Source organism: Chiloscyllium punctatum, chromosome 49 (genome assembly GCF_047496795.1).
Source record: "Chiloscyllium punctatum isolate Juve2018m chromosome 49, sChiPun1.3, whole genome shotgun sequence".
NCBI classification, from domain to species: Eukaryota; Metazoa; Chordata; class Chondrichthyes; order Orectolobiformes; family Hemiscylliidae; genus Chiloscyllium; species Chiloscyllium punctatum.
In genome coordinates, this window is record NC_092787.1 from 57,901,845 (window position 1) to 57,925,194 (window position 23,350).

Below are 23,350 nucleotides of genomic sequence, written 5' to 3' on the forward strand. Positions count from 1 at the left end.
TGCACATCCCTGGACACTTTGGGCAATTTAGCATAGCCAATTCACCGAACCTGTACATCTTTCGACTGTGGGAAGAAACCCACGCAGGGATGAGGAGAACATGCAAACTCCACACAGACTGTCGCCCAAGGTGGAATTGAACCCAGGTCCCTGGTGCTGAGGCAGCAGAGCTAACCACTGAACTACCATGCCGCCATATTTTAGTGGATATGGCTTCCCCTTCCTACCCTTCCTTCCTCCAGCAGCTTGTCCTGTTGTGTGACCTTTCTTCATTATTTCACTCGTTCTCAAATCCAAAATAAACCCTGTGCCAACCGTGCCTGTAAGCAACTTGGTTCAGCCCAAGCTTTCAATTAAATAGAGAAGTCCATCAGTCAGTCACACCACTAAAAAATATTCAAATCTAAGGCAAGTCGCAAACAGGGGCATATAAGCAACTAAAAGAAATAATTCAGCAACTATCTGTAAGTAATCCATAATCCCTTTAAGTGAGAGATACTTATCCTGTTTAACATCATTTTTAGCATTTCAAGTTTTAGACAGTTCATTGAAAATAGCATCATGTTTGGACATGACATCTCAGGTGTCAAGTTAAAGGTGTCAGAAAATTCATATCATAACCTCTATGCCCCTGCCAGCTGCATACACAAGCCACTTCACCAAAGTGGCATCCTGCCCATTTGCTGTCAGAAGTGCACCAGCACCTCTGCAGTTCCATTGTCAAGTTTTTAATCAATGAAATGCTTTCAGAGCAGCGCTAACTTTTCTGTTCCTGATGGTCAGGCAGTGAAGGGCAAGACCAAAACCTAAGCATTCTAGACTTGCAAACATTTATTTACTTTGATACATATTACAGACATGCACTTCCAAATCCAACCATAGTTTCAGTCTCGTACCATATATAGGAGCACAATGAATTTCTGGTTAATATCCACTACTTAAATACTACGGCAGCACAGTGGCTCAGTGGTTAGCACTGCTGCCTCACGGGACCTGGGGTGGATCCCAGACTCAGGCAACTGTGTGGAGTTTGTGCATTCTCCCTGTGTCTGTGTGGGTTTCCTCCAACAATCCAAAGATGTACAACTTAGGTGAATTGCCATGCTAAATTGCCCACAGTATTCACAGATGTATAGATTAGGTGCAGGGGAAATACAACGTAATAGGGTAGGGGAATGGGTCTGGGCGGGATACTCTTTGGATGGTTTGTCTGGATTTGTCAGGCTGTATGGCCTGTTTCCAAACTGTAGGGATTCTATGCAATCCAAAGGTCACTCAATTTATACATAATTAACACTGCACAGTCTAATGTAACCCCTAAATTGCACCATCCAATTTAAAAAGCAGATTCTTGCAGTACATGGGCAATTTTCCTATTCTGTTTCAGAATGGTCAGCTCTGACCTTGAGCATTTGTCAGATTTTGTGCATAATTTGCTGGTTAATTTTCAGTGGAAAATGGATGTTTTTAATTTTGCAGTAAGTACAGACAGAATATTCTGTATGATATTATTGAAAGAACATGTCCCTTTCTTATTCAGCTAAAGCCAAGAGATATGGAGTTAAGGATAATTGCTGACCATCGTGATCTTCGAAACTCAGCTGATGATATTTTCGCTGTTTAAAGTCCAACCAATAATAAACTCAAAACAAACACGCAAAAAAAAACTTACTCAGTCACATTCCCTTCCATATCAGAAACATGTGCTCTCCTTTCCAGATCAAACTCTGGGGTGAAATTGAGTCACTCAAACTTCAGCCCTTGAGAGACATATTGACTTTGAGTTCAAAACAGACCCTTCCTCATCCATTGTTGCATTCTATCCTTCATGCTTGGTCCATTCAGCATCCCCTCCTATCCTCCCTTCTATCTTCCTTCCATGTCACCATGACATCCTTTTCCTCACCCCATCCAGTGAAGATTCAGGCCTTGGTCCAGAACCCTGCACCAATGATTGTTATTTGGTGGAACAGTACTTGAGTATTGCTGAAAAAGGACACACTTAGTTGAAGCCTTTTCGTCTTGTACCCATTAGAACAATTCACAATAAACCCAATTTAAGGGGAAAACCAGCATGTTTATGAGGAGAGTGTTGTGTCTTTTCTCAGTATTATCAATGGTTGTATTCTGTTGGCCCTTTTCTCCAACTTTCGTCAATTGCCCTGTCCTGGCTCCCCTTTTCCTTCTCCGTCTTCATATTCAGCTCCCCATCACACCTTCATTCTTTCTCCTCTCCACTCTTTCTCCAGGCCTGCCCTACTTCCTTGTATTTCTATCCTCCTTTTCCCAACCTGCACTACTTCTTAATCCTCTTGACATGAAGACCACTGACTTGATTTCAACTCTCCATGTGTAATATCAAGGGAGTTTGTTTTGCATTAAGTAAAATGTTATTGCCCACATTTTGGAATCAATATTTATCTAGCTTGCAACACATTTTTAACCAGGAATAATGCAATTTAAGTTGTTAAAACATGGACTTCACAAATAAAAGTTTTATAATGGAAAACTATTTAGTAAACAAATTACTGCAAATTCTGGCAATCTGAAGCAAAATCAGGGAATGCTGACAATACTCAGCAGATTGAAGAACAAACAGGTTAATGCTTGACCTCAAGCGTGATCAATCTGAAACATTAATTCTGTTGTTTTTTCCTTTCCCCACAGCTGCTGCTTGACCTTTTTAACAATGTTCTAGTTGCTAAATGGCAATCAACCTCTCTGGCTCTGAAATGAAACAAGTTAAATTACTTCATCTCATTCTTGTGCATAAAATGCTGAATGTGAAGTTTGATCATTCTTTTTTGTGTCTCTTGCTCATCTCAAATAATGCATTTTTTTTCTTTTCTTTAGTTGTCCTTCATAGAATCATGCAGTACAGAAGAGGCCCTTCAGTCCAAAAAGACTATGCTGTCACTTTATCTTTATCCTTCTTTATCGTTATCAAATTCACCTATTCCCTCTATCTTCTGTTTCTTTCTTTATCCTTAAAAGCTGCTAGTGCAATAGGTTTGACACAGGAATAATGAAACTGTGGTGTACATATAGCCATATTTCTCGCCAAGACGAACTGGAATTGATTACTCTCGTAACAGAAGTAACTTTGTACAAAGTACTGTTGTTAGAAATGCAGGATACAGTTGAGAAACATATGATATTGTAGTTCATGATAAGAATTAGTAATATTGAGTTCCATTTATTGATAGAATCCCTATAGTGTTGAAACAGGCCATTTGGCCCACAAAGTGCAACCCACCCAGACCCATTTTCCTACCCCAGTGCTCGACATTTACCCCTGACAAATGCACCTAACCTACGCATCCCTGAACACAATGGGCAATTTAGCATGGCCAATTCACCTAGACTGCACATCTTTGGACTGTGGGAGGAAACCCACACAAACACTGGAGAATGTGCAGACTCCACACAAACAGTCATCCGAGGCTGGAATCAAACTCAGATTCCTAGCGCTATGAGGCAGCAGTGCACACCACTGAACCATTGTACCTTTCTCATTTAGAACAATAAGGCCACAGTTCAAAATCTTGCAGGTCTCATCAAATCACAAGGTGCTCAGATTAATGAAATATCATTAATTGGTAATGTTTGCCATCCCGTTATTGAATGAATAAACATGATTCTTCATAGTTGTTATTTGAACTGGAGGTTAAGATACTTTTCCACTGAGTACTCAGAATTTTGTGACTGTTAAAAGCCATAATGAATTGTATTTCAGTGCACAACTTATTTTTATCTGAAATAGAATATTATTTAAAGACATCAACTCAAATGTCATCCAAAAAATTGTATATGCAATTGCACTATAAGTATGAAAAAGCAACTGAATTTAACAATACAGCAGTATAAATAAGAACTGCAGGAGAAAGATTAGGCTAGTATTTTAGAAATACAATTCATAATAGAATTCTGATACATATATTTCATTGATTCTGGTGAAGTCACAGTCAAATACCGACTAAGCCTTCTCTTCCTTCAAGAAGTTTTTTTCCATTTGATTTTGATGACCATTTTTGTTGCCAGTTCAATCTTTACAAGAGTTACTTCAGAATATTAAATTTAATTTTTATCAAGGAAAGAGAGCATTCAGTAGAGTGCATAACTCAACCATGCTGTCTTAACTTTATTACAATTTGCAGCACAACTGAGATTTGTCTCTGCCTGGTTAATAGTCCAATGCCAAAAGCAGAAATAAATACATATTTTGTGAAGAGCTTCCATCTCACTGAAGAGGCTTCAGGCCAGTCCACACCCATCAATCTGCTCTGAAAACTCTGTCTCGGCTCTTGTGGTGGAATTTGAGATAGTTGTCAAAATGTGAACAATCAACAACATTCTAAATAAAACAACCTTAATTTTAAAAATCCAGAACCTGTGTTGGGATTTTATCGAAAAACTAATCAGTTTTTCCTTGGCCCATGGCCTGTCTGTGTGCCTGATTTGTTGAATTCCTTCTGTTAGCTTTTCAGATATGTTGTTTAAATACAAACATGGATTGAAACATTATCTCCATCCATTTACAACAATAGAGATAAAGATCAGAAGTGCCTAGATGGGGTATTATGAATGTTCATAATCACATCGTTAAGAAATATTATTTAAATTGCTAGATGATAAAAGAGCACAGCCCACCTGGTTTGGTTTTTGTGACATGATGCGTCAATAATGGGATTTCCTGACCTACTACAGCAATCAACATCTATCAATTTGCCCACCACAGTCTTAGACATAAAATTAGGAAAACTGCAGAGGTGGGAAGGTTTAAGAACTGAAGATCTAATTTTCTCCTATGCTGTCTGCACCTTTAGCATCAACTTTCATATTACTCCCACACTGTATCCAATATATGGTTCTCTGAAGTAACTGAATTAATATGCATTTGAAAGAATCAAAACTGACTGCATTTTTCAGCCCTCTAGACAGCCTGTTTTTAAAACTGGCAACAATCAACGAACTACTTTCTCAATTGAGCTGTTTATCCTTCTCTATTGCTACATCCCTGCACCTCCTTTTCAACATACATTTTTAAGCACATGCCACATCCTTGTGATTTACTGCCCAGGCCATCATCAAAAAGCTTGCCATGATCTCCAATATCTGGTCCCTTTACTAACTTAAATGCATAAATCATATCACCCCATGGAGTAACTGAATGAACTGAGAAAAGAACAAGATTTTAACTGATGAAAGAATGTATAAATCCCTCGAAACTTGCTATTACTCATAGCAATACCTGCTGGCCTCTAGCATTTCACCACTATTAAGTTAGCACCAAAAGGTATTTTCAATAGGATTGGGTGAACTGTTACAATCTAATCAAATATTCCTGAAAACGTGCAAATAACACAAGAGGTGACTTCCAACTTGAACAATGGGAGTATTACATGTCAGAATCAAGTTTTCCAGCTTCTGAAAATGAAATGAGTAATTAGTTGATTAATTTACCAGAAGTACTGTGGTGTTTTGGAAAGTGTTATAAACAGTTTCAGTTCCAGGAACATTACAATAACCTGCCTGGAAATCCAGTAACTAAACTGGGGAACACATTGAATGGAACCAAGCTTTCCATCTGCCATAGCAAAAACATTTACACAGCAATTTTGTCACTGAGCTTAAAGCAGAATATGATCATTTATATAAAAAAAACACATGTAAGCATGATTAAAATTTAAAAAGTTCTCTACCACTGTAGCTAGAAAATAGATTTGATTCTTTAATGTATATTCAATTTAACTTGTGTAATATTGAAAATGAGATCTAGAATCACTGTTGTTACATTTAAATATGTTTTCTAATCTGACTGTTATAGATGTCAAAGAGTCACATACCTCCATACTTCAATCCTTTATATCAGGTATTTGCAAAGGCATATGCTTCAAATAGTACATCATTTGTGCTACTCAACCCTACTCAACAAGGGGTTCTTTGTAAATGCTTGTATTTTTAAACCAAAGAGCAAGTGGTCTGTTTTTAACCAAAAAAAAATTATTGAAGATATCATTCAATGAGAGGTATTGAGAAACTGCTCCAATTCTGGATGCATCAGAGAAATTTAGAAATTAAGGAAACATTTTTTTAAAATTGCTATTTCACTATTCTGGATTGCAATAATAAAGTAACAGCATTGTAAAATCTGACAGCATCATTCCAAAGTAGCAATATGTTTCCTTACCTGTTTCGTTACTGAAGCAGGTTTGGTGAAATTTTCCCATGTAGAATTCCAGACCAATAATGGCAAACATCACAATCGCAAAGAACAAGAGAAGCCCAATCTGAAGCAATGGCACCATCGCCTTCATGATCGACTTCAGTACGACTTGTAAACCTGATTGAATGAAGACAGGAATTGATAGATTTTGCTAGGACTTAGCTTAGACTATAAAACCAAGACAGGTAGACTGAGCTATGGTACAGATCAGAGTTCTCTGAGTGAATAACAGAACAGGCTCAAAGGGATGAATAGTCTATTCCTAGGATCCTATATCAGCTGATTTGCTGCTCAGTCAATTCAAATTGCATTTATCTTATTGAAAAACATGCTTGATTTAAAATTACATGTTCAAGTCTGTTATTCACAGGCACAATTAAACCGAGATACTGGTGATTGTGGAATACAGTGCTGAAAAGGAAATTAATCTCTATGTATGTTTCCATCAGAATGTATCAAATACAAATAAATTCAAAATACAGAGAACATATGAGAAAATATTTCATGGATATCTCTCCATCCAAAAAGGCCGTGAAATATAACTTGCAATTACTGTTCAAAAGTTATACTTTCGAAAATACTCTGCAGGTAATTATAAGAATAAAGATTGAAGCCCATTTTAAATGAGATGCAAAAAAAAAAGAAATTTAAAATGAAAATGCTGGCAACTCTGGTTTTAATATTTCTGTTGAACTTTCAATGTTTACACGTGGGAGTTAATTCCAAAACTGGAGAAATAGAATATAATCATGTTGAAAGAAATGCACTATGTTAGACTTCCCCAGCACAGACTTCAGCAAGTGACTACGAGAAAGATTAAAACTGTATGTTATAATGAATGCTGTTCTTATTTAAGGAGAGAAGTATAGTGACTGTAACAAGGTCAGCTAGGTGGACCTCACAGAATATGAGTTCCCTGATTAGGTCTGTTAATCTGGTCCAATCAGAGAGCCCTGGCTGACAGATATTTACCACAGTGGCAGACATCAGTTCACCATGACAACTGGCTCTGAGGGAGCTAGATCAGTGTCAAGGACTCTCCATGTGTAAATAAAGAGCGACTTGGTGACAGGATGCTAGCCTCTGTGGAGTTACTTCAGCAAGTATAATTAATTCTCCCCTAAATATTCTCCTTTATATGCCATGGATAGAAACAATAGCACTGATCTGACCTTATGAGGCAAAAGGGCCGTTTTATCCAAAGTAATCAGTTCATGCATAAATTGAATGCAGCATTACCTTACCAAACACAGATCCATTCTGTGATAGAAATCTGAGCACAAGCACTAATAGACATCTCGTTGTACTTGACTAGAGCTTGCACCTACAACTTTTGTATGGTACAAACTGCTTCAAAATAGAACCTTATTCATTTTCTGCATATAACATTTGAGCCACTATCTTTTTTTGTTTGCTTTTATTCATTGTAACTAGCATATCAGGAGGGGATTGATCTCATGTCCTGTGAAGCACTGGAGTATATCATGTGAGGCTCCTTATTCAGGCTAGACTTATCTTTAACCATATTTGACTTCAGAGTGTTCATTTAATCAAAGCACTGTGACTGATTATTAAGGATTAACGATGATTCATGTGTGTTTGAATTTGAAAAGCCGCGATAGAGCAGACAGGGTTCTGACAGCTCCTGTGGTGAATTATTTTACCTGGCTAAAGTCAGCCTGCAAGTTAGGAAATGGCATTGAACTCCACTAACTATATGACAGATGTTCTGTTTTCATAAAGTCTGAAAGTACAAAATCAATTGGATAACGGTGGGGTGATTTTCTCTCATGGCTTTAGCAGCTACAAGGGCTGTCTGATCCTGCCTTTCAGCAGACACAGGCATAGATGGTCATAGTTGCAGCCTTTCTCTGACTTGTACCAGGTGCAAAACCCATTCCATAACCCTACATAAGTCCCAATCATTAGCTGTACAGCATTCTTGATTTCACTGCATTATGGGAGGTGAGGGCTTAGTGATACTATTGCCAGACTATTAATCCAGAGACCCCAGTAATGATCTGGGGCCCTAGATTCAAATCCCTCCATGATTTGAATTCAATGTGAAAATAAAATCTGGAGTTAGGTGTCTAATGATCACCATGAAACTATTCTCAATTGTCAGAAAAATCCATCTGGTTCACTCTAGGGAAGGAAATGGCCATCCTCACCAGGTCTGACCTACATGTGCCTCAGAACCACAGCAATGTAGTTGACTCTAAACTACCCGCTGGATAATTAGGAATGCGCAATAAATGCTGACCAGGCCAGTGATGTCTGCATCCCCTGAATGATTTTAAATTACTGCAATTCTTGTGCATTCCAATTCCCTACAGCAGAAGTCCTAGGGCTGCAACATATGCTGGTAGGCAGTTTTGTATTTAGCTTGTTAAACAAGTCTGCTGCGGGAGAGGGTGACCAACTGCTGAGCAAGGAATTGGGTGGGAATCAGTGAATGGCACTAAACTGTAATAAGACATTGTAGTGGGTTACCACTAGAAAAGAGCTGAGAACAAAGGCTAGCTGTTAATCTAGTAAAAGGGCACCCATTTCCATGGAGGTAAAATTGGGGTCTATGTGTCACAAGTGAGAATTTTGCTGCCATCTTGCCCGACTGTGCCTTATATCATCATTGAGCTTCTTGCTGTACCTCGTGGCATTGTTGTGTACTCTACCAGCTGATTGTTGACCATCATCCTCTCCACATCTCCCTCCAGAACATACATTCTATTGTGAACACAGTCCCTTGTTATTCAAGAGTTGCCTGTGACTGATTATATAGGCACCCTGGCCTTGATAGATGTGAGGAGAGGGGGCTGATAATTTTCTTTTTACAAAGCAACGCCACCTTTCCACCATTCATCCAGTTCAAATTATCATTCTTCTGGAAAAGCCCTGATGTCCAAATCACACCTTGGTGGTTCTCCCTACTCTCTGAGCATCTCTGTCGCATACACTTCCCATTTAAAATCCATGTTCTGGATGCCCCTCCCAGGCATTACTGAAATTTGGCCAGAACTATCTTTCTGCTTCTCTCCCTCAACTTCTGTACCAAACTATTTCTCATCTTTGGTGATTTAAACCTACATCTCACCTCTTCTTGCTCTTTCTCATTCAAATCCCTCCTTCCTACAATCTTTCTAAATTAATTCACAACTGCCCAATATTGAAATCCCACATGGCCTCATTATTTCCAGTAACCACAGAACCACTATTCATTCCCTTGTATTGCTTTCTATCCATAATTTCCTCCTCTTTCCATCCCATCAACATTCAGCTTGCTAACCTGGTTTTCTGTTAAACAGTGCCTCAACTTTCATATTCTCAGCCACATTTTCAATTCCTTCAATAGCCTGCCCCCCTTTCTATCTCTGTAACCTCCTCCATGCCCACAATTCTCTGACAATATATACTCATCCAATTCTGACTTCTAGAACAATCCAATTTTAATTGCTGTATTTTTAGTGGCTATTGTCTTCACCTGCTTCAGTCAGAAACAAAACCCCTCTACATCTCCTCTTCGAGAACATTCCTTAAAACCTACCTCTTTGATCAAGCTTTCAGTCAATTGTCCCACTAACATATGTGGCTTGGTCTTAAATGTATTCAATAATGCTCCTTTGATGCATGTTGGGTAATTTTACTGCATTAAGGCTGGGATACAAATGCAATTTGCTGTTGATGTAGAAAACAATGCAAGTGAAACTGGGGAGGGCTCCATCAGTTATACACTAACCATTCACTTCTGAGCCCAAATTCGTATTCAGCCCAGATAAGTGAATAAAAACTTTCCAGGCTTGGGTAGTTTTTAATTATTTCCTAGTATGCCATTGGAAGTAATGAGAGCGCATGTACGTTGTTAGTCAAAATGTTGTTGATCAATGCATTTGCAGTTATTATCTGAGCCACATTGCTGGCAATTATATATAGGAAGCAAGCTCTGTTATATTTTATCCATTCTCAGAACCAAACATCATTCAAACATAGACCCAAGACAAACAAGTTCCCATGCATCAGACACGTTTTCCTTCCCTAGTGAAGTACTGTGAACAGATGGTGGTCTCCTGGGCTCAACTAGAGATGCTATTTCAAATTCTAACATTGAAAGTGCTTGCTTGCTCCTGGCCTGTGGTAGCAGCCAAGAAGCCGGATGCAAATTAGTCTGGAGCGGCTAAAAATTCAAATATATTATGTCATAGAGAGGAAAAAAATGTTTCCATGGAGTGTTACTGAAAAAGGTAGATCCAACGCATAAAGAGATTGGAAATGAAGTTTCATTGATAATCATTGATAATGTGTCTCAACAATGTGGGCATTCCTGTTTCTCCATTTTAATTTTGAAAGCAGTTAGCAGAGTGAAAAGGATGCTACAAGAAGAATTCAATTTGCAAATAATTGAACAATATATAAATAATTAGGAATTTAAATTTGACCAAGGTGAAAAGGAAAAGATGTTAATGAGTTTTGTATTTTAACTATCAACTGGCCAAACAATAAGAGATTCACTGCACCTTCACAAATGATTTCTAACAACATGCAATTGTGCATTTTTTATGTTTTGGATGATTAAGAGTTTAAACACAATAGAATTAGGCAATGACAAAAGAACTACTAATGGGTTACTTTTGTTTGAAAACTATTACTGATAATGAAAAGTAGTGACCACTGGGAAAAAAGAAGTTTTGGAATATAATGGTACATCATAGATTTTACCTTGATATTCTAGTGTCAATAATAAACAAGTGTTCTTGGAGACTTTAAAATAATAGCAACTTGCATTTGTCTAGTGCCTTTAATGTATAAATGTTTCAAAATTTTAAAATCAAGGTTTTGGTTGAACAAGGGCCAATGTAAATCAGAGAGGACGGGGTTTGTTGGTAAATAGATAGATACAAGCACGAGTGTTTTGCAGGACTTCAGATTAATCAAGCATACAATATGGAAGACCAATGATAAGGTGCTGAATATTTAAGTCAAAAGGTAACAAATGTATGCGACAGCATTTTAGCAGTGGATGATCTAAGACAGAGGCAACATCAGGCAATGCTGGGCAGGAGGAAACAGACAGTCTTAAAAAGGCATGGATTTGTGATCAGAAGTTCATCTTTAACAGGTTTAACCCTGGACTGTTGACAGGAACAGAAGTGGAGGCAGTTACCAGGGGATTATGTTTGAACAAAAATCTATTGTGGGCGGCACGGTGGCACAGTGGTTAGCACTGCTGCCTCACAGCGCCGGAGATCCGGGTTCAATTCCCGCCTCAGGCGACTGACTGTGTGGAGTTTGCACATTCTCCCCGTGTCTGCGTGGGTTTCCTCTGGGTGCTCCAGTTTCCTCCCACAGTCCAAAGATGTGCAGGTCAGGTGAATTGGCCATGTTAAATTGCCCGTAGTGTTAGATGAAGATGTAGGGGTATGGGTGGGTTACGCTTCGGTGGGGCGGTGTGGACTTGTTGGGCCGAAAGGGCCTGTTTCCACACTGTAAGTAATGTATTGTTTTGGTCCCTCCAATATTTCATAGGAAGATATTTCTGCTCATTCAGTATTGAATATGAGATACGCAGTCTTCTAATTTAGTAAGGGTGGAGGAGTCAAGAAACTAGTGAGGTACAGCTCAGTGTACTCAATCTACATGAGAAAACAAATGGTATGATTTTGGATGATATTACTGATGGGAGGTGTGTAAACATGAAATAGGAGTGGACTGAGGAGAAATTCAACAGTACTAGATTTCTTTAGAATCCTTACTGTGTGTCTTGGCCCAGTAAGCCCACTAACCCTCTGAAGAGTATCCCACCCAGACTCATTCCCCGATATTTAACCCTGACTCATGCACACTCCTGAATACTATGGGCAATTCACCCAACCTGCACATCTTTGGATTGCAGGAAGAAACCGGAGTACCCGGAGGAAACCCACACAGACATAGGGAGAACAGACAAACTCCACACAGACAGTTGCCTGAGGTTGGAATCGAACCTGGGTCCCTGGTGCTATGAGGCAGCAGTGCTAACCACTGAGCTACTGTGTCACCCTGGGATAAATTCTACAGATGCATTTAATGCACATTTTTTTAACATGAATAAAGAAGTGTATAAAAATGTTAATCTAGGACCTATAACATTAGGCATAAAAAGTAAATTTTAAAAATAATGGAAGCTAATTGTTCAACATACTTGGAATTCCTGATACAAGTTTCAATGGCCGTAAAACTCGGACGGCCCTCAATGTTCTCAGATCAAAGTCCGTTCCAACAGTGGCTAAAATCCTGCGCAAAGATAAAAGATAAAGATTGGAATATTTACTTCCCTGTAAAATCACCACACAGAAACATAATAAAATCAGCTTAGATTATACACAGTACTTAAATACATCATTGTACTTAAAAAGAATAGATAGCATTTACAAATTCCGATCAATTTATTCAAATTTTTATGTTTGATGGATCTTTTATGTTAATTTCTGCTGGGTAGGCACAGTTTTGCAGAACTGACATGCCAATTAGGTAATGGCTTGATATATCTCAATCCATTATGTGCTCAATCCTTATGAGAGATCAAGACAAAGTGAGTGAGGGAAGAGAGCGAGAGAAAAGCTACTTTAATATATCTTTCAAGCCATGCTTGTGAAAAGTTCATACGTTCTGGCTGGCTGCCAGAAACATTGTTATTTTCTCACTGAGTTGGCTTAGCAGGCTTTCTTGATGAATTTGACAAGTTCACTTGAGGGTGCTGTTGACACAAAACCAATACAAAAATACCGAGTGACTTTGGGAGTGGAATTGGTCCTCAGCAACAGTTAAACACGTTCTGTTTCAGGAATTCAGTTGGTTAAGGCTGGAACTGGAGCCAATGCTTACATTACTTTACATTCAGTTGTTCGGTCGTACAAAACTTAAATATTACCAAAAACAGATATATTTTATTGAAGTTTTCTGTTTTGCATTCATCAGGACAATTCACAAGAATATCAGTTTGAGGGCAAACCATATTGTATGAATGTTTGGAAAATGGAGTCGGGAGTGTGGTGTTGGAAATGCACAGCAGGTCAGGCAGTAACCGAGGAGCAGGAGAATCAACGTTTCAGGCATAAGGCCTTCATTAGGAATTTCTTGATGAAGGGCTTATGCCCAAAATGTTGATTTTCCTGTTCCTCGGATGCTGCCTGACCTGCTGTGCTTTTCCAGCACCACACTCTCGACTCTGATCTCCAGCACCTGCGGTCCTAATTTCTCCTGTTTGGAAAATGGAACCTGGGAGAGGCATTGCCTTAGAGAATGCACAGGTCAATGATGATCAACATCTAGATACTAGGCTTTGTTCAAATTTTAAATCAGGCAGGTTGGCTCTGAAATTTAAACAAAGCTTGACAGTTAACTATTAGTAGATGCATTTTCCATAGCAACACCCCCACTCATCAAATTCTAATGGCCAAACAATCAGCAGTCTCCAGTCATAGTATAAATGTTAGTTTCTCATTACATTGCTTTTCTTGCAAATTGTCCTGATGGGTACAAATACAAAGCTTCAAAAACATGTCTTTTTCAGCAATACATTCACATTTATTTACAGAGCTATCCATTACAAACATTCATGTTCTAACTCAATAATTTCAGTTTTAATCTCTGTGTAATTTTATAAGGCTCAAAAGAATACCCACCACTTGTACATACTTAGCTATAGTTAATAGGCAATCAACACAATATGGTAGCAAGTGAGGACTGCAGATGCTAGAGATCGGAGTTGAAAAGTGTGGTGCTAGAAAAGCACAGCTGGTCAGGCAGCATCTAAGGAGCAGGAGAGTCGAAATTTTGAGTTATAAGCCCTTCATCAGTAATGAAGGGGTGGCCCATGGGAGCAGAGATAAATGGGAGGGGGGTGGGGCTGTGGGGAAGGTAGCTGGGAATGCAATAGGTAGATGAAAGTGTGGGCTGAAGGTGACAGGTCGGTCAGGAGACTGGAGCGAATAGGTGGGATGGAAGATTGTTAGGTAAGATAGTTCAAGAGGGCAGTGCCTAGTTGGAAGGTTGGATCTGAGATAAGGTAGGGGGATGGGAAATGCTAAACAACCCCACCGCCGTGTTGCCAATCACTTTAACTCCCCCTCCCACATGCAAGTCCTGGGCCTCCTCCACTGCCAAACTCGAGCCACCCGACGTCTGGAGGAAGAACACTTCATCTTCCACCTTGGGACCCTCCAACCATGCGGGATCAATGTGGTTTCACTAGTTTCCTCATTTCCACCCCCACGCCCACGCCCACGCCCCCCCCCCCCCCCAAGATCCTCTTGAACTGTTCATCTTGCAGCCCTCTTGGGCCACGCTCTCATTCCTGATGAACAGCTTATGCTCGAAATGTCAATATGTTAATTCTCCTGCTCCTCGGATTCTGCCGAGTATTCATAGAGTAGATAATAGGCCTCCTGAAGATGAGATTCCAAAGCTTTGATTAACCTGAGGCAGGTGACCTTAGAGTATTGTGTATCACTTAAGCTTTGCATGCTGTGCACTGTACAACTGCAGTAGGCAAAGAGAGGATGTGAGGAACAGTGAAGAGCTGGGAGGGCTCTAATAGTGTTCCGAGGATGAAGATTAGGACACTGTGCAGAACAAACAACACCTCCAACATGACAGACGCTAGCAGTAAGATAGCACTTAAGTTACATATGTGTCCACGGCAGCACGGTGGCACAGTGGTTAGCACTGCTGCCTCACAGCGCCAGAGACCTGGGTTCAATTCCCGCATCAGGCGACTGACTGTGTGGAGTTTGCACATTCTCCCCGTGTCTGCGTAGGCTTCCTCCGGGTGCTCCAGTTTCCTCCCACAGTCCAAAAATGTGTAGGTTAGGTGAATTGGCCTTACTAAATTGCCCGTAGTGTTAGATGAAGGGGTAAACGTAGGGGAATGGATCTGGGTGGGTGCGCTTTGGCGGGTCAGTGTGGACTTGTTGAGCCGAAGGGCCTGTTTCCACACTGTAAGTAATCTAAAATCAGTAGATAGGTTTAGTGATCATTCATTGATCATAAATTCGTCATTGCTTGAAAGTCAAGCAACCCTGTTGGTTCCCAGGAGACAATGCAGCTCTGTCTGTGGCTCAATAAAATGTAATGCTTCAACTGTTCAAAGACTTTCCAACATGTGATGCTCCCACATTGAACAGTGAGAAGATGTAATGCTACGCTGAGCATTAGACAAGATTCTAACATGGTAAGGCACTAAGGACAGATGGCTGTGCTACTTGATTCATGCAGTTACAAAGACAGTCAATCAGACAAGCGATGATGTAAAATAGCAGTATATTTATAATTGAGGAGCTCTATTTACAATGAAGTGTCACCCCTGCCACCTATGTGCCTTCAAAAGCTAAACTTTTCAATTTCCCTTCCACCACAGCGACTGATGAACTATTTGTGGATGGACCCAGTGGACAGCTGGGCATCAATAGAGTAGTGGTGGTTTGAATCAATGAGAATCCCAGCAGTATGAATCCCAGTGAATCCCAACAGCAGGAATCCCAGAGGGTTCCAGCAGCATGAATCCCAGATGGTCCCCGCTGCATGAATCCCAGCAAGTCCCAGCACTGGAGAGTACTTTTGCGGCAGCACAGAGACCTGATGTGAGCAGTGTAGTATTATGTGAGAACACCCCAGACCTCATGAGAGAAATGCTGAACTCTGAAATCCTCTCCCGACACTCTTCTATCTACCATTCTCTCTGCTCCATGAAGTTTTTAGTGAAACCTATCCCTTCGGTCAAGGGTTTGTTCCTTTAGCCTAACTATTCATGAGGCCCGCTGTCAAATTTTGTTTGATACTTTGAAAGCCTGCACTACACATTATTATCAATGATGCTGATCAATTTTTCTTCTCCTTTTTGAAATAAATTTGCCTCCAGCGTAATAAATACTGAATATGTTAGGGAGACTATGGTCAGTGAAAGTATTTCCAGGAATGGGGTTTGCTTCATAAATTGTGTGAACATAAGTATCATAAGCTTTATCTGCACTGCGGAGCATAAAAAGTATTGAATAACTTCTGTACTCAATGGTACAGTTTTATTACTTTACTGTATGAAGTAATATAAAATAGATATTTATGGGATATATGAATTATACTAGACAAAACAAGGCATTTGGACTGCATTCCCTTTTTAAAAGAGTTGATTCATTAGTCTCACCCTTCTGCCTGGCTGATTGTGGCTCACATGATAATGCTCTGAGTTACAAGTTTGTAGATTCAGGATCCACATCAGTTCTCTAGTACACTACTGAGGGAGGTGTTTGAGGCTCCACCTTTTGGATGAGACATATCCCGGGACACCATCTTCTGCTCAGGAGAATGCAAGAGATCCCATGGCATTATTTTGAAGAACAGCATCCCCTGGGTCCTGGTCAAGATTGATCCCTCATTCAGCATCACAAAAAGAAATAACCTTGACTTTTTCACATTGCCTGTTGAGGGCCTTTGCTGATTGCAAATTTGTCTTCATGTATCATACACTTTAATGGAAACCAAACCATAAAAGTACTCTGTTGACTTTGTAAAGCATTTTGAGACATCTAGTGATCATTAAAAACATGATATAATTATAAATCTTCCCATTTTTCACCACTCTGCCCCCAGAACTCTGCTGATCACTATCTCTTCAAGTCTTTACTCCACTCCATTTTGAAAGTTACAACTGAATTTATTTCCACTAAAGGCAGTGCCTCCCAGATTAAAACAGTTCTCTCACATCTGGTTCTTCTGTCAATAAACAATGCAACAAGATTATGCAGAATTCTTTAACGTACATTGCATAAATTCTATCAAGTGTAGTTTTGTACTGCACATTAACTTTAGAATAAAGAGAAAGGGCATTTGCAGAGTCCAGTCAGGATATGGATTTTCTTTACCCTTGCGTGAAAGGGAATTATTCTCCATCAGTCCTATGTAAAAGTATTTATGTTGCGTGCAAGTATCTCTTCCACTTTATAACTCCAACAGCGGTCAAGTAACCAATACTTCAAAAAAAGACAGTCACCACTTACAACTAACCACATTGGTACATGGAGTGGTTATTGACCATGTACAGAGCCCTCTAGGGAAAGGATATATGAGAAAGTCTCTGATTCCCGATCCTGTGCAAATCCAAATCCATTTCAATGTTTTACATTTGAAAAGATTTTTGCATAGTAAACACTGAGTATATTTCTTGTGCCAGAGCTGAATCTTGCAGTTCCTTTGGTTTAATCTAGCATTTTGGTTTTAAGTTAAATATGAAATGCAAATATTTCAAATTAAATGCTGAAATATCAGATGTCAAGTCAACACAAATCCTGATGGATCCTGCGTAGTGCGAATGAAACATTTTACTCTCACTTTGATCTGATGCATATGTTGTATCGCAGATAATAACACTTCCATAACACTTTCCTCATTCATTTGGAGAATTACGTCAGAAAAGGCTAAGACAATATAGAATGCATGTTAAAGAGCAGTTTCCATGAGGATACAAGTTTTTCATCTTTTAGTGCATCACCAATGGATTTTTTTTTACTCAAGTTCCAATTCTCACCATGTCAGAGCCCATCTCTGGGATGGAAGTGAACCAGCAGGAAACCAGTAAATATCAATCTAAGGTGCTCTATTTCTCCCTAAATCTCTATTCAGTATCTCTCTTTGCAATCTGGGACTAGACTCTGTGGGAAATCTGGGACAGAACCCATACACCATAACTCTACTCTCTCAGACAGTCTCTTGAGACCAAGTGTCACTTTTTATCCTCCAAGGTTATAAGTCTCAGGGTGACTAAAACAGTCCAATGCTTGGTTCACACACTCTGTTACCATTGGGGCCAGCGGTGTTTGAAGAGGTGGATGAGTAAAATGCTTGGGTTTCTACCCACTCCTTTCACTCTTTGCACTTGTCTCCACCTGCGCCTGTCAGAGGTGCTCAAAATGGTTGGCACTTTTGCAGATGTTTCTTTGCCAGTTTGGGTGATCTTGAGTTAGAGATGTCCTTGAGAAAGTGGGGATGTTGCAATTTTTTCCAGAGAGTTTTTGATGACATCCTTGTACTGTTATTTTTCCATCCTGGGCAATGTTTGCTGTGATGAACATGATAGTGAAGAACCTAATTTGGAAGTCTTGAGTCAGGCATGCCAACAGTATGTCCCATCCAACACAGCTGATTGATTGATTGTAATGATTACCTCCATGCTGGGGATGTTGCCTTGAACAAGGAAATTGACACTGGGGCATTTTTCCTACAATTGAACTTGCAAGATTTTGTCTGCAGCTCATATCCCTACCTTTTTCAGGATATTTACATTCACGTATTTGAATATATTCGCCTGCTCATTTAAATTTTCCAATTATTTTCGTTTCTTTTTCTACATGTAAGAGTTCAGATTGATAACACTGTTTTAAAAAAGTCTAGTAGAATTCTAATTCTTGTACAGTCTGAAACATAAAAGGCAAGAGATACTAATGGGTCTATCTAAAATCTTAAATTAGGAGTAACACATACATATTGACAGTGCACCATAGGACAGAAGTTAAAGGTTTAGAAAGAACATGACACAAAATGAAAAGGCTTCCGCCTAATTGTAAGGAAATAAATGGAAAGACAGAAATTGTAGGGCAATGTAATAGCTTTTTGAATTGTGAAGGGATAGTTCAATGCCAATAGAATCAGATTGTTTGCAGAAGCTGGGAAGTCAAGAATGAGAGACAATAGATATAACATAAAACATAATAAATATAGAGAACAGGGTAGGCGAATCTACACAAGCAATTGTGAAGGTGCAAAATTTATTTGCAAAGTTAACCAATGAGGCAGAAAACATGTCCATGTCGAAAATCAGATTGGATAATTAACTGAGAGATAATGGGTTAAAGAGATAGGGAAGCCAGGTCGATCAACATGATTAAAACTATTGGTTTACATGGAAAGTTTTACATGAAATATTGACAATTCGATGATCAACTTCTGTGTAATTCCATGTCGATGTCAGTCACAACTCTATATAATAGAGAATACAGATTAACTCCTTCAAAGCTTCAGGAAATGTTGGAATTCTCTCAAACAACATACCAATTCATTTCCTATCTAACGTTTTCCTCCCTTCATCATTGAAAGGAAACATAAAATTTAATCTAATGGCAAGCTATGTGCGAAGAATCCTTTGTGAGGTTCTGTATCCTGCAGCTGGTAGTTTTGTGGTGTACAATGCATTGCTGACAAGAGACATTTGTTGAAGCTTTTCATTTAGTACTCATCAGGGCAATTCACAAGAAAGCCAATGTAAAAGGAAGGCAACATCTCTATGAGGAGAAAACACTGATTGGTTTGCAAGTGGGTCTAATTGGTAGAGGTGTTGCCATGAAGAATGCAGCAGTTAAATGATGACCAACAATTAAACACCAAATCTTGTTTAAATTTAATCCAGTTAGCTCAAAAGCTTTAAGTCATTTTTCTTAGCTATTGCTCCACCTGTGGCATCTGTCTGAATGATCTCAGCAGCTTTAATCAGATTTAAATTGTTTGTCCTGTTTCTCACTGAAATGATGTTTAGCATGTTACTTACATTCTTGCCATTGTAAATACTGTAGAGGACTTCATTTTTTTCCCATAACTACTGAATTGTCTCTTCCTTCTTAATTCCCAAATATTGAGCCCCAAAAGAAAAAGGAAAATATAATCCAACAATTTATCAGGAAACCATCTGAAAGTCCCAGTAGATATCACAAGGGATTGTTATAAAGGCCTGTTACATCTGAAGAAGCAATAACTGAAACTAAAGCAATTGGCTAAATCTTTTTTTTAAAATCTATTTAGGTGCATGTTTAACCTCATTCCCACTGTCTAATACTTTGGTTTTGTTTTTCTGGAAGATAAGCACATCTGAAAATTTGGTGTTTGCTTGCTACGACATTTTAGTTAATGATAATATTAAATTGCCCAAGTCAAATGCCATATTGTAAACCAGTCACAATATAATGGGAAGCTCAAAAGGTCCTATTTGCATAAATGCTTTGGGAAACAGTTGCCATGCTATTGGGACAATTTGGAAAAAGTGAGGACTGCAGATGCTGGGGATCAGAGCTTAAAAATGTGTTGCTGGAAAAGCGCAGCATCAAAGAAGAAGGAGAATCGACGTTTCGGGCATACGCCCTTCTTCAGGAATGAGGAGGGCTTTGAACACTCTAGAAGTGAGATGATATTTAATGAATATAGCATGCTTCCAACTGATATTTTGCTAAAAACTTAGACAGTAAACTATTCACAAGGCTTGAAATAAATCAATTGTGTGCTAATCTAATGAAACATAGTGGACAAAAAAAATCTCAAAAATGTGCTTAGTGCTGATGATACATAGCATGGAGGAAAATTGAGCCATCTGGTTGGGACAATCTGGATGGTTCAATTCTCTCATGCACCATACAAGACAGATAATATATACCAAGCTACAGATAGGAGCTTTGTGGCACTGTGATAGGTTAGCCTGGCCAGAGGTAGGGAAACTATGTTCAAATTCCCCCCTGCTCGAGCAATGTCATGTAACAAGTCTGAACAAGTTATTTTTAAAAAATCTATCCTGCTACTAATATTCTAGGTGATTTTGAGGGTCTTGTGGTGCAGTGGTAGTGTTCCCTACTCCAAGGACAGAAAGTCAGCTTTCAAATGCCCTGTGGGTTTGTTACAATAACTTGGGCAAGGAGGTAACTTATGTCTTTATGCAATTAAGTCTCTACACTAACACTGGAAATTGCTCAAATAAAAGCAAAATACTATGGATGTTGGAGATCTGAAATAAGAACAGAAAGTGCTGGAGGAACTCACCAGATCTGGCAGCATGTGTTGAGAGAGGAACAGAGTTAATGCTACAAGTCTGATATGACTTTTCTTTGGATTGTTAACTCTCTCTCTCTCTCTCTCTCTCGTTCCATGCATGTTTCAAGAAAGCGACCTTGGAATGCAGGTTCATAGCTTCTCAAAAGTGGAGTCGCAGGTAGATAGGATAGTGAAGAAGGCATTTGGAATGCTTTCCTTTATTGCTCAGTGTATTGAGTACAGGAGTTGGGAGGTCATATTGTGGCTGTACAGGACATTGGTTAGGCCACTGTTGATATTGCATGCAATTCTGGTCTCCTTCCTATCGGAAAGATATTGTGAAACTTGAAAGGGTTCAGAAAAGATTTACCAGGATATTGCCAGGGTTGGAGGATCTGAGCTACAGGGAGAGGCTGAACAGGCTGGGGCTGTTTTCCCTGGAGCATCGGAGGCTGAGGGGTGACCTTATAGAGGTTTACAAAATTATGAGGGGCATGGACAGGGTAAATAGGCAAAGTCTTTTCCCTGGGATAGGGGCGTCCAGATCTAGAGGGCATAGGTTTAGGGTGAGAGGGGAAAGATATAAAAGAGACCTACGGGGCAACTTTTTCACACAGAGGGTGATTTGTGTATGGAATGAGCTGCCTGGGGATGTGGTGGAGGCTGGTACAATTGCAACACTTAAGAGGCATTTGGATGGGTATATGAACAGGAAGGGTTTCGAGGGATATGGGCCGGGTGCTGGCAGGTGGGACTAGATTGGGTTGGGATATCTGGTCAGCATGGACGGGTTGGACCAAAGGGTCTGTTTCCATGCTGCACATCTCTATGGCTCTATGAGCTGCTGAGCTCCCCCAGCATTTTCTTTTTTTATTACTGGAAGTTACTCATTCAAATCTCCAAGTGCATTGATCATGGTTGTGGCTTGTCACTGCTGTTAATCTCCAGAATTTAGATTATTGATTTTCACATTTGCTTTTAGCCAATTTTCCTTTGGAATGAAACAGTCCACAATTAAATTCTCATTATGGAAAGTAATGCACAGTAGAGCAAGTCCAACATGCATACACTAGATTTGCCAATACAAAGTGAATTTGAAGCCATCACGGACAATATTACCCGGAATAATTTTTACAAGTATTGCAAAATATAGAATAACATGACTAACACTTTATGGTTTTGTGATGTTCCAATAGCAGAAAGCAGACATTTTGTGGAAGTTCAGCAATATTTGATTTCTGTCACTCAGATTCTGAAATCAATATATATTAACAAGCTTGAAGTAAATACATAAAAATGAGGCAGATTTACCCTGTTGCTATGATTCTACTTTCTGAAATAATTTGTGACGAATAGTGGGTCCCTGACAATTAACGTAAGATTTCTGACACCATCATATCAAGCTTTTCTTTGTTTTCTAAGTGATGAAGTCCCCATTGAGAAATTGTAAACCTTCAGAGACATCAATCTGTCATTACATATTCTATCCTCCTCCTCTGGATGAGAGAACATGAACACCAACTGCCAAGGAAAGCACTGAGGGGAATTGAAGATGTCTGTGAGCAGCAGCCATTACACTTCAGTGAGAAAGATAAAATAGGCAGATTCTATAAATGGTAGCACACATTTCTCTCCAAACCTTACAAACAGTGTCATGTCTGCTCCACTTGAAAGATTCTTGGCAAAGCTGCAAGAGCAGAAATTAAGAACTGTTACTACATTCTTGTTGTTTTTCACCTTAGTGCTGCAGATTTGTCATCTCATGAACTGTGCGGTTGTGAGCACTTGCTTGAAAGGAACCACAAGTAGCTTCCATTTTCTTCTCAAAATACTTAAGCGTTCTTAATAAAACAGCCATATCTACCAAAACTAAGAATGATGAAAAACAAATTACATTTGGGGTTGCCTAAATTCGCTGTGTCAAGATAGTATTATTATAATTAAGTCTCTAAATCCAAAACCAGCAGAGACAATGGGTAACAACTATTAAAACCCTGGTCAACTTTGATAAACTTTTGTTTAAATTTACTTTTATTGTTGCTTATGTATTTACTTATGACTTCTGTTATTAATGTAGGTGCCATGGGGGTGGGGTGACATATAATATTTTTCATTGTACTTTTCTCATAAAAGTACACATGACAATAATAAGTTCTATAAATAAGTGTAAATAGATGTAAATTAAAATCTGTTGCAATTCCTGATTAGTTTAATTTGGAATTGATAACTACAAAGCAGAGTGGATCCAGTGTATTTCATTTTATTTCCAATATTTATTCCCAAATTCTTATAGTTTTGTTTCCTGGCCTT

The 23,350-nt window shown here is 39.1% G+C and overlaps 1 protein-coding gene across 2 annotated transcripts in view; it reads right to left on the reverse strand.

Moving 5' to 3' along the window:
- LOC140469212 (probable voltage-dependent N-type calcium channel subunit alpha-1B) overlaps nt 1–23,350 on the reverse strand; it is a 624,066-nt gene that overhangs the window by 383,941 nt on the left and 216,775 nt on the right. For both annotated transcript variants that reach the window (XM_072565528.1, XM_072565527.1), the window contains exons 4-5: nt 12,402–12,493; nt 6,191–6,343 (exon numbers count right to left, since the gene is read on the reverse strand). In XM_072565528.1, the coding sequence (XP_072421629.1) occupies nt 6,191–6,343; nt 12,402–12,493 (245 nt within the window). The remainder of the gene's footprint in view (nt 1–6,190; nt 6,344–12,401; nt 12,494–23,350) is intronic.